General features: G+C 41.0%; 1 protein-coding gene and 1 long non-coding RNA gene across 2 annotated transcripts in view; one reads left to right on the top strand and one right to left on the bottom strand.

Annotated features, from left to right (window-relative positions):
• The window catches only part of LOC145550988 (uncharacterized), a 180,878-nt gene that overhangs the window by 117,879 nt on the left and 50,334 nt on the right, over positions 1-12,665 (bottom strand). The gene's annotated exons all lie outside the window — the stretch shown is intronic.
• fgf4 (fibroblast growth factor 4) overlaps positions 34-12,665 on the top strand; it is a 43,475-nt gene continuing 30,843 nt past the window's right edge. The window contains exons 1-2 of the mRNA XM_008404977.3: positions 34-937; positions 2,075-2,178. Coding sequence (XP_008403199.1) covers positions 652-937; positions 2,075-2,178 — 390 coding nt within the window. The 5' untranslated portion in view covers positions 34-651. The remainder of the gene's footprint in view (positions 938-2,074; positions 2,179-12,665) is intronic.

The raw sequence follows: 12,665 nt of genomic DNA, 5'->3' as shown, positions 1-12,665 counted from the left end.
CAGTGACAGTACTTAACATGCTTAACAGGCTCTATTTAGTCTAACCATTGTTCAGTGGAAGGGCTTAGGGCATGATTTCCCCTCCACCAGTCTTAAGTGCTGCTTTTTTCATTTAGCTGAATTGGACCTGTGTTTTTTCCTGTTATTGTTCATTTATAGATCTGTCTCCTGTCTCGGCAACACGGTCTGTTAACTTGGCTGTTTCCTATTTTACATCCTTCAATACATAAATTAGGATATTCTGTTGCTGATAATGAACGTCTCGGACAAAGACTTGTTTTCTATTATAATAAAGCCTTTATTAGTATATTTTCCAAAAAGTCTTAACTTTTTCCCGAGATAAGTTCTCTATTATTTGGTCACAACAAAGCGGCCTGTTCTGTTTGATAAAGTGAGTGTGTTAGTTTGTAGTTTTCTTTTAAGTGTCGAGCTGTGATGTAATGTGTCTGCAGGTATAAATATAGAGGCATGGCTGCTCAGCGTCCATGCAGATCAATGTCGCCCCGGCGCTGAAGTCAGTGCGCCTGTCGGTCTGGGAATGAGCGCAACTTCTACACACTTCTCTGTGTCGCACCGTTGCTTCGCCTGTGTTGTACTGTCACTTCACTGGGAGAGCGCACGCCGGAGGCTGCTTTCTGAGTCAAACTTGGCATGGGTTCTTTGTCGGCCCTGAGGACCGTCCTAGTTTTGAACCTGGTCACGGCCCTCGCGGGATGCGCCCCGGGTTTGAACGGGACAGCGGAGCGCTGGGAGGCCCTTTACTCCCGTTCTCTGGCACGGATCCCGGGGGAAAAGCGGGAGGAGATCAGTCGGGACGGAGACTACCTCCTAGGCATTAAACGGTTGCGGCGCCTCTACTGCAACGTGGGGATTGGTTTTCATATACAAGTGTTACCCGACGGCAGAATAACAGGAGTACACAGCGAGAATCGTTACAGTAAGTGGCTTTTATCATTATTATTAATTGACCCGAATTGATCCATCCGGGATCCATACGATACACCTGTATCGTAGCTTTTTAACCAAAGTCCATAGAGAAGCCGTGCTGTTACTAAATAATTGAAAATTGTTTTCAGTCGCCTTAGGGATACTAGAATGTAAACTATAGGAACTAACTCACCGTAACTCATCCGTCTTACCCAGGTTTGAATCCTTAATAACACATCAGTTGTTTCCACCTGATCCAGTCCTCTAGATCCCCAAGAGGCGACGTTGCTCAGCTCATATTGATCCACACCGCTTCAAAACATCTGGAGTCCCTCTTCGGTCCCGCAAATCAGCACAAATATGCGCAAGCTTTTGCGCCTGACGTGTAACCAGAGCTTGCTGTAATCCGGGCCTGGAGCCAGCCAGAACCCTAAAGTTAGGACAGGCCCGGCTGTGAGGACAGATTAACCCCCGCACTTCAGCGCAGGCATACTTATGCACCACTTTATATTACGGGTTTTTGGAATGGAAACCTGCTGTGTAACTAATAAACACTTATATTTTTTCATTGCTTCTATAACCTGTGGATCCAAAATGTTAAAAAGACAAGTGTGGAGTTGTCAGGTTATTCTTACAGCTTTGTTCTATTTAAAGCCAAGACATAAAATCTCCGAAAAGCACCTGATACAAAAGCTCAGAAACCGCTCCATGCAGCGTGAGGCCAAAGCAGAACATTCTTACATGTTAAGCCTCACATTTTTTTTCTGTACGATTCATACACCTTCTGCAAAGAATGACCAGGGCTCCTCTGGTATCGTTTACAAGGCAGTCTTGACATTCTTGACATTAAAAGGAATCTTTCAGACCAATTTCATGTAAAAAAAAAAAAAAACTGGTAAATGGCACTTTGCTTACTGGTTTCCAAACTTAATTTAGGCACTTCATAGTTTTAAATTACTATCAAAAAAATGAACTTTTGTGTAAAATGTTGCACTGATTGTGGAGCTGAATAATGCCCAAATGTTTTGTTAACTTGAAAAGCAAAGCGTGATAACTCAATTTGCTGACAGATAGAAAGGTAGAATTGTGAGAAGACATTTTTTCCCTTGACGGACGGTTTCAACATGCATTCTTTATCTTTCTGAAGGTCTGCTACAGATCTCTCCCGTGGAGAGAGGGGTGGTTACTCTGCTGGGTGTTCACAGTGGGCTCTTTGTGGCCATGAACCGAAGAGGAAAACTTTATGGATCTGTGAGTGTTTATGGATCTGTATTCAGTTCTTCTTTTAATGGATACATGTTCTGTTGTCTTCTGCTACAGATATTTTGTTACTGCTTTAGCTGTGTTTGCATGTGATGTCAATTTCCCAGGCTGGCTAATATTTTAGATGTCATGAATTCAAGTTATGTTGTCTCCACTAAACTGCTATCTTGATAATATGCTGGTGAAAATGTGTGAGTTTCCAAATTAAGAAAATGACATAGGTATATTACAGTCAATAACAAACAAGCAACAGCAGAAATAACACCTCTGTGTTAAACTAAACTTCAATGTGTCAAAGAAAATTATTTAGTTTTTTTTTTCTAAAATTTCAATGGTAATTAGTTGCAACATACAAAAACATTTGTTGTAGTAGAATGGGAAGACTTGCAAATGCTTTCTAGTGAACAATTACATTCTCCTTTTATTCTAGCAGGTGCATGTCAATTAATTTTATATGGTTAGTTAATACATAACTAAAGTATCAAGAAGGCTCAGATTGCTTCAAGGTAAATAGTCTTAACTTATATATAGTGCTTCACGATCATGACTTAAAACTCTTTTACACTGCAGCCTTTTTACCTCTTTTTACCTAGCTGCTCTCTCAACTCTCACACAGTATACACACTGATACATACACCGATAAATATCTGTTCCCCATGTAAGTGGCCCAGGTTGTCTCTCTGATGTACACAGACTGTCCAGAGTATATGTCTGTACTTTTTGTGAAAAGTGAAACCAAAGTGAAGTTTCTTGTTTGTGTGCTCAGCCACTAAATAATGTGATTCTGATTCGCTGAGGGAACATTAACATGATGATAAGCTAATTAAATCAGATGTTGGTGTCTTCGGCAGTGTGGGCTGGTCCCAAGTCCAGATGAAAAAGGAAATCAGAATCTCAATTAAACTTTTGACAGAAGGAAGAATGAAGTGCTCAGAAATCACCCATAGATCACCGTGGCCACGTTGGACCAGCAAGAATACATGACGTGACTCCCAGGGCATCACTGACTGAAATGTCACACTGGCTGTCCAGAAACTTGAATTCTGTCCTCTTCATTCTTCCTCTATATGCTTTGATATCCAAAACAAATGCAATATTTATTTTCATTTCATTGGATTACTTGGGACTTCTTTACTCCTTGGCATGCTTTCTCTGGTTCATGAGTGACTTAACTCGAGAATAGAAACAGTTTTATAGCCCACCTCCTGCATACATCTAGAGGTTCTTGAAGCTCTGATTTCAGCTGCAGCCTCAAAGCTCCCCAAAACTCTTGAAAAGTCATGATTACCTATAGTGCCAGTGCCTGTTTTCTACCAAACCTTTTCTCTCATAACATGGTTGGATAGTGATCTCGGAATTGTCAGTCATGTGTCATGTGACTGACAACTGTGAAGTCTGCAGTCTTTCATGAGCCTGTGTTGCCTATAAAACAGGTATAACAGATGAAAAGACTAAAATGTCAAAGGGTGCGACTACTGCAAGTGGAGGGCATGTTGGTGAGTTTCGTGTTTGGTTGCCTGATTCACATGAACAATTAAACCCAGAAATGGAAAGGATGAAAGTTAATTTGATTATGACAACAAAATTATGGTTATGGTTCTGTAACTATGAAACTTTGAGACATTTTTGTTCGAGCTGCATCTTTACAATGATGTCCAAAAAGCAGGCATGCAAAATAAAATTCACATTGAAAAAAAATACACATATAATTTATGCATTTAAAAGAAATTATGTGAAATAATAAAAAAAAAACATAAACATTCTTCAAGGAATCAAGGCATGGTCAAGTTGGTGCTAAGGATTTTAGCCCAGAATTTTGGGCCAAGGGAGATACAGAAAAAAGATGAGCTGTGAGTTTCTTGCCGTTTTTAATTTTGCAGGTTGCATGAAGTAACTGAACTCAATCTTTTTGTGAATCAGGATAGTTTTCTGGGGTAATCTTTCCCTTCCTGTTGTTTATACTGTAGGAACCTGGGATCAAAGACCAAACAGATAAACAGGTAGAAATGTTCCTCAGAAAACAGCTTCTGAGGCAGAAGGACTTTTTGGATTATTACTGAACTCATAGTAGAGCTTTGTTAGAGAATGCTGAGCAGCTGCACAGTGTTTTGCTTCAAGGCAAAGCAAGATGAGGCAATTCTATTTGTATAGCACAATTTAAGCAACAATGCAATACAAAGTAGACTACATGATTAAAAGGACAAGTAAACAACAAACTCAGTGTTTCGGCTGTTTTTCAGTTTTCTGGAAGTTTGTTCCAGATTTGTGGAGCATAAATACTGAATGCATCTTTTCCATGCTTGGTTCTGGTTCTTGGGATGCAGAGTTAGCCAGAACCAGAAGACCTGAGAGATCTGGAAGTTTGATACAACAACAATAGGTCTTTAATGTATTGTGGTGCTAACAAAACATTTTAAAATCTGTCCTCTGAGCTCCAGGGAGTCATTGTAAGGACTTTAGAACTGTGGTAATGTGTTTTATTTTCTTGTTTTAGGGAGAACGCCTGGAAATGTTCTTCAGGTGATAGAAGGCCGAACGGGTTTATTGTTATCTGGTGACATTGTGCTGTAGAGCTGTGTATCATCAGCATAGTTATGACAACTTATTACTGGTAATGATCTGAACTTGTGAGAGCATGTAAATATTTAATAAGACAGCCTTCCAAGATGGAACCTTGGGGAACCCTGAATATGACTGCTTTGTATCTCTGATGAGTTACCAGTTGTTACCTAATGACACAAAGATGTACACTCTTAGAAATGGCTGTAAATTTACGGCGGAATTCCAGCAGTAACATACTGTTGTTACAAAATACGGTAGGATATCGTCAATTTGATGTCTTCTTCTCTTGTCACAATCAAGACTGACGACTGGCAGTAAACTACCGCAAAATAATTGTAAAATACAGTTTTTTCCCTAGGCAAGACATTTTACTTGTATTTGCATCTTAGAGAAGCAGCATTTAAAGACAATAATAAACGGAAAGAAAAAAATACTTTCCATAATAAATCTTTTAGGGAATGAATCGAAATCTACAGAGCATAATCAAAAATGTTAGAATACCAGTGTTGGTGTTATACAGGTCCTTCTAAAAAAATTATCATATTGTGATAAAGTTCATTATTTTTCATAATGTAATGATAAAAATTAAACTGTCATATATTTTAGATTCATTGCACACCAACTGAAATATTTCAGGTCTTTTATTGTTTTAATACCACTGACCATGGTATTACTGTGCTCAATTGGCCTGCCAACTTTCCTGACCTGAACCCCATAGAGAATCTGTGGGATATTGTGAAGAGAAAGTTGAGAGACGCAAGACCCAACACTCTGGATGAGCTTAAGGCTGCTATCGAAGCATCCTGGGCCTCCATAGCACCTTAGCAGAGCCACAGGCTGATTACCTACATGCCACGCCGTATTGAAGGCTGCAAAAGGATTCCTGACCAAGTATTGAGTGCATAACTGAACATAATTATTTGAAGGTTGACTTTTTTGGTATTAAAACCTGTGACAAAGTGGTTCAGTTTGTGTTCACCACTTGTCCCTTATTCTTTCTCATTCACTTATTTTTATATTTGGTTATAATAATTAATTCAAACATTGCCATTTTGCTTCACTTACTATCCCGGGTTTGTTTGTGTTGGCATTATGTTGCAAGATCTATCTGTTTAGGTTAAAGTTATTATTTCTGGATTATGGGTTGAAGTTGTTTCAAGGTGTATTTACTTTTCTTTGTACTCACCATCATTTGTCCTTGTAGATCTGCAGGAGTATGGGAGAGGCCGGCCCAGTACTTCCTGGTTAAATGGCTGGATGATGTCAGTGATTACCTTATTGGGTTCTACCAATTAGAGGGTTTTTCTTTTGTGTATTGTTTGTTTGTTTTTCCTTTTAAAAATAACCTTTTGAGTTATCTTGTATTTAATTTATTTTGCAGATAACTTTATTATATAGGAGTTTGTAAATTGATTTGTAGTTTTTTGTGTTTCTTTGTGTAAATGTTTTTGACCTGTTCCTTGGTGGCTGTGTCCAATCAAGCACAGGTGTGGTGCCAGTTGTGTATAAAAACAGTGAGCTTTTGGATGCTGAAGGAGAAGTCTGAGCAAAGACTGAATAAAAAAAGTAATTGGAAGAAACTGAAGCGGTGGCTGGTCCTGATTTTCTGCTCACCTCTGATCTTTGAGCCTAAACTACCTTACAAATGGTGGCAGCGGTGGTTCCAGGCCGATAGGTGTCAGAAATGCAGAAATCAGTCAAATCAAAGAGGCATCAGGGACCAATAGAGTGTTCCACAGAGGGGGCCCAAGATGATGAAAATCTGCCAGAAGCTTCTGGTAAGCAGCGAACTGAGGCACAAAGTTTTTCTGAACTTTCAGCTTTATTGAAAGGCCTGATGCAGCAGCATGCTGACCAGGAAACCAAATGGGAGCAGGACAGACAACGCCAGGAGGATCGGTGGAGGAAAATGGAACACCAGTTCAGTCAACTTCAGCAGGAGGTCCAAATGGAACGTCAAGAGCATCAGATGCAGCTGGAGGGTGCAGTAGCTGATCCTGGAACACTTCCCGGTCCTGCAGTGAGGCCAAAGGTGCCACAATTGGTGCAACAGAGACGAAGTCCTCCCAGCACATCTGAGGGACCACAAGCATCCAGTCTGAGACCAACCAGTTGGAAAGGTCCAAAGATGCAGCCCTATGGTGAGGATGAAGATATTGAACATTATTTGACAACATTTGAAAGAATTGCAACCGGATGTCAGTGGCCAAGGACAGAATGGGCCCTGCATCTGGCACCACTTCTCAGCGGTAAAGCAAGAGCTGCTTATATAGCTATGGACACTGATGAGACAATGGACTATGACAAAGTAAAAACTGCTGTGCTGGAGAAGTTTGAAATAAGTGCTGAGACTTACAGATCCAGGTTCCGGTCCACATCGGTGAGGGATGACGAGACACCCAAGGAACTGCGAACACGCCTAAAAGACCTGTATGAAAAGTGGATGGTTCCAAAGAAGAAGACAAGAGAGCAAATCGGAGATGTCGTGGTGCTGGAGCAGTTCCTGAGAGTTCTCAGCTCGGATCTTCGAACCTGGGTGAAGGAGCGCAACCCCTCCACTTCAAAGGAAGCTGCAGAGATGGCTGAGGCTTTCCTTGCGGCTCGCCGCCCACACAAAGGGTTCATGACTTTGAAACAGAGTGCAGGCCCCTTAATGGTGGGTAAGTCAGGGGCTGGGAATGGATACAGACATAAATATCCCAAAAACAGTTCCCCGATCAGTGGCAATAACCGTGTCAGGGAATTTAAACAGAGGTCCTTTGGTTTGTCATGCTTGTGGTCAAACTGGTCATTTTAAGGCTGATTGCCCAGGTTTACAAGTCAGTAAGACTTGCATGTGTTTTTCACCAGAGTGTTTTGATTTGCTGGAAGAAAAATCTCAGTCTGCAGTACCTTTAAGGGGTCAGGAGCACACCATTTGTGTTTTCATTGAGGGAAAGCCATGTGTCGCCCTATTAGATTCAGGCAGTAGCCGCACCCTCGTTAGGCAAGATTGTCTTCCCAGAGACACCACATTTTCTGGTAAAGTTAAAGTCTGGTGTGTTCATGGTGATGATGTTGATTACCCCATGGCCAATGTTGTCCTTCAAGTTCATGACCAGGAACATTTACTTACTGTAGGAGTGATGGATAAACTTCCCTACCAGGTTGTATTGGGACGGGATATGCCACTCCTTAGGGACCTGTTAGCAAAGAAAGAGAAAGATCCAGATATTTCAAGTGAGGGTCTGCTAGCCGTCACTAGGTCTAGCTCTAGAAGGTCTCAGTCAGAGCCTGGTTTGAGTGAGTTACCTTTTGCTAACACTGAAATTCCTGGTGAGGAAGGATTAAGACGGCAATGTCCAAGAAAAAGCAGAATGCAGAGGAGACATGAGAGGGTAAGGGGGACAGAAGTTGCAGAGTTACTTTCTGAACCTGAAATTGATGAGCTACTGGTAATTCCAAGCAATGTTGTCCAACTTCAAAGGCAAGACCCCTCTTTAACGCCTCTTTTTGCTAAGTGTGTACCAGAATCAACACAGATTACAGAGGGAGTTCGAGAAGTTTTCATTATAAAGAATGAACGCCTGTATCGTCGTAGCAAAGTGGGTGACCAGTTAGTAGTTCCCACAAGCTTAAGGCCAATAGTTTTACAGTTGGCCCATTCAGTTCCTTGGGCGGGTCATTTGGGATATGTGAAAACTTTCTCCAGAATGTCAAGCCGTTTTTTTTGGCCTCAACAGTTTTCAGATACTGTGCAATACTGCAAATCATGTCCACAGTGTCAGTTAACAGCTCCGAGTAAGAAAGGTGACAGAGCCCCACTTATTCCTATGCCTGTAATCGACACCCCCTTCTCTCGCATTGCCATGGACATTGTTGGTCCGTTGGAGAGAAGCAGCTCAGGACATAGATACATTCTAGTGGTGTGTGACTATGCAACAAGGTACCCTGAGGCTTTCCCACTGAGACGAGTGAAAGCTCGCCAAATAGCCAATTGTCTGATACAGATGTTTTCAAGGGTGGGAATTCCCAGAGAAATCCTTACAGATCAAGGGTCAAACTTCACTTCAAACCTGCTGAAGGAGGTTTATAAACTTTTGGGAATTAGCGGGATCAAAACTAGTCCTTACCATCCTCAAACTGATGGACTTGTTGAAAGGTTTAATAAAACCCTGATGTCCTTAAAGAGGCCTGGGAGGAGACCAGACCTGGAAAACAGTGTACATCACTCTCATATGTGCTGAAAATGAGGGATAAACTTGAACAGTTTCAGGAACTGGCTCATAGTCACCTAGTAGAAGCTCAACAGCGCCAAAAGAAGAACTATGATAAAACAGCTCGCAGGAGAACCTTTACAGAAGGACAGAAAGTGTTGCTGCTTTTGCCAACGACTGAGAGCAGCCTCCTAGCCAAGTGGCAGGGGCCTTTTCTCATTAACAGGAAAGTAGGTCCCGTCACTTACGAACTCAACATGCCAGATCGGCGTAAAAAGCAACAAGTTTTTCATGTCAACATGTTAAAGGAATGGATTGAACGGCCAGTTCCATCAACACAGTTGTGGGCTCGAGCTGTAATCGACGAAGAAGAGCTTCAAGAGCAATTCCTTCCATCTAAAACTGGGGAACAGCTTCTGCCAGATGTAAGCCATCTGTCGTCAGAGCAGCAAGGAGAACTGCTGGCTATTTTGCCAAAAGAACTTTTCAGCACAAAGCCAGGCTACACCCATCTCATTCAGCATGACATACGACTTCGCAGTACAGATCAACCGCCCATCAGAGATACAACCTCCAGAGTTCCAGCAAAGCTGATGCCAGCTCTGAAACAGGAGGTGGAAGAAATGCTGTCTATGGGGATCATAGAGCCTTCCAGAGGTGAGTGGTGCAGCCCTGTGGTGCTTGTTCCCAAGAAAAATGACTCGAGGCAAAGATTTTGTATTGATTTTTCAAAACTTAATGCTGTCTCTGTTTTTGATGCGTATCCAATGCCAAGAGTTGATGAACTTATTGAGCGCTTGGGAAATGCTAACTACCTGACAACACTTGACCTCTGTAAAGGTTATTGGCAAGTTCCGCTAACGGAGTCCTCAAGGGATTTAACCACTTTCAGGGTTCCTAGTGGACTTTATCGTTTCAGAACTATGCCTTTTGGACTTCACGGAGCTCCGGCTACATTCCAGAGGACTTGGTTTTAAAAGGAGCTGATGGCTATGCAGCAGCATACATCGATGACATTGTGGTGTTCAGTGAGACATGGAAAGACCATGTGAAGCATCTGACGGATGTCCTACAAAGAATCAAAGCAGCTGGATTAGTCATCAATCCTGGAAAGTGTCACATTGCAAAGACTGAGGTTGAATACTTGGGGTATGTCATCGGGGGTGGGGTTATCCGCCCTCAGGTGAGTAAGGTTGATAGCCTTGCTGCTTGTTTTCCTCCTACAACTAAGAAAAAGTTGAGATCTTTTCTAGGTTTAGCTGGCTGGTACCGTCGGTTCATCCCCAACTTCTCCACCAGATCAGCCATTCTTAGTGACTTGACAAGTAAATCTTGTCCTAACAAGATTAAATGGACTCCAGAAAGTGAGGCTGCCTTTGCAGATCTGAAAAACTGTTTGTGTAATGAACCTGTGTTGCAGTGTCCAGACTTTACACGCCCATTCACTGTACAGACTGATGCTTCAGGGGTGGGGCTAGGAGCTGTGTTGCTGCAAGGTGATGGAGGCGACCAAAGACCAGTGCAGTACATAAGTCGAAAGCTCTTCCCCAGAGAAATTAGATACTCAACAATCGAAAAAGAAGCTTTAGCAATAAAATGGGCTCTTGACACTTTAAAGTATTATCTGCTGGGTGGTGAATTTGTGCTTGAAACTGATCATCGAGCTTTACAATGGATGAACAGAATGAGAGAGACCAATGCAAGAATCACCAGATGGTACCTGTCATTGCAACCTTATTGTTTTAAGATTCAGTATAAAGCTGGAAAGAAAAATGTGGTGGCAGATTATCTTTCCCGTTCCTATGAAGACTAAATAACTTAAGGGGGGGGGGGGGAATGTGACAAAGTGGTTCAGTTTGTGTTCACCACTTGTCCCTTATTCTTTCTCATTCACTTATTTTTATATTTGGTTATAATAATTAATTCAAACATTGCCATTTTGCTTCACTTACTATCCCGGGTTTGTTTGTGTTGGCATTATGTTGCAAGATCTCTGTTTAGGTTAAAGTTATTATTTCTGGATTATGGGTTGAAGTTGTTTCAAGGTGTATTTACTTTTCTTTGTACTCACCATCATTTGTCCTTGTAGATCTGCAGGAGTATGGGAGAGGCCGGCCCAGTACTTCCTGGTTAAATGGCTGGATGATGTCAGTGATTACCTTATTGGGTTCTACCAATTAGAGGGTTTTTCTTTTGTGTATTGTTTGTTTGTTTTTCCTTTTAAAAATAGCCTTTTGAGTTATCTTGTATTTAATTTATTTTGCAGATAACTTTATTATGTAGGAGTTTGTAAATTGATTTGTAGTTTTTTGTGTTTCTTTGTGTAAATGTTTTTGACCTGTTCCTTGGTGGCTGTGTCCAATCAAGCACAGGTGTGGTGCCAGTTGTGTATAAAAACAGTGAGCTTTTGGATGCTGGAGGAGAAGTCTGAGCAAAGACTGAATAAAAAAAGTAATTGGAAGAAACTGAAGCGGTGGCTGGTCCTGATTTTCTGCTCACCTCTGATCTTTGAGCCTAAACTACCTTACAAAACCCATTTCTTTTATTGGTCGGATGAAATATGCCAATTTTGTGAGACAGGGATTTTGGGTTTTCATGAGCTGTATGCCAAAATTATCAGTATTAAAACAATAAAAGACCTGAAATATTTCAGTTGGTGTGCAATTAATCTAAAATACACGACATTTTAATTTTTATCATTACATTATGGAAAATGGTGAACTTTATCACAATATGCTAATTTTTTGAGAAGGACCTGTATGTTAAAATACAATGTTAATTAAACACTTATTTAGTCAAAATCAAAGATCGGTTTGTCAGTTTCCCTAAAGAGATGGTGTTTGATAAAGTGTTGCTCCCACAATCGCAACGTATCTGTGACGTTACGTGTTTGCCCTGGAGACAGCAGTCTGGCATCTTGTCTGGAGCTTATAACAAGGTAAGTTCCCTAAAGCTATTAAAACATACTCTTTTTGTTCTTTTTATGTAATGTAATGGTGATGTATTGTCTCAATGTTTGTAACTCCCTGGCGGACATTATATCACAATGTATGCTGCGTGTATACTGTTATGTATTCTGTATCTCAATAAAGATCTATTAAAAAAAAAAAAAAAATGTTAAGACCATCATGTTTTTGATTTTGATTATTTTTTATGAATGCTTTAACTTTTTGTTTGCGCAAGAGTATCAACTTATGCTTAACGTTAGTCCAGTCCTTGAGAGCTGCAATCCTGCAATTTTTAGATGCTTTCCTGCTCCAATTAACAGACCTGAATCAAATGAATGGTTGGTTAGCAGGTCTGTTGGAGTAAAGATGCATCGAAAAGTTGCAGGACGGTAGCTCTCGAGGACTGGACGTGAGAGCCATTGGTTTATTATTTTTGTTAGCAGCTAAAGCTAGCCAAGCAGGTGTTGCACGGGGTCTCGGGTGGTTAAACGAACATTAAAACTGTCAGAAAGGCAGTTTGAGTTAACATTATTTAGCTGCGGAGTCGTTTTCTTGAAGTTTTCGACTATACATGGCATAATGGGGAGAGTGGCTGTGCTGGACCGGTGGTTTAATCTATGCGATCAAAGCTAAGCCAAAGTTTTTTTGTCTCTATAAATAATAATGATAATAAACAATGACATATTGGCTGACTCTTTTTTTCAGCCAATATGCCATTGTTGGCTGAACAGGCTTCAGTTGGTGACTGAAGCCTGTTATGATGACTTCA

Source organism: Poecilia reticulata, chromosome 3 (genome assembly GCF_904066995.2).
Source record: "Poecilia reticulata chromosome 3, P_reticulata-male-v2, whole genome shotgun sequence".
In the NCBI taxonomy this organism is placed as follows: Eukaryota; Metazoa; Chordata; class Actinopteri; order Cyprinodontiformes; family Poeciliidae; genus Poecilia; species Poecilia reticulata.
This window is presented reverse-complemented; position numbering and strand designations above follow the sequence as displayed.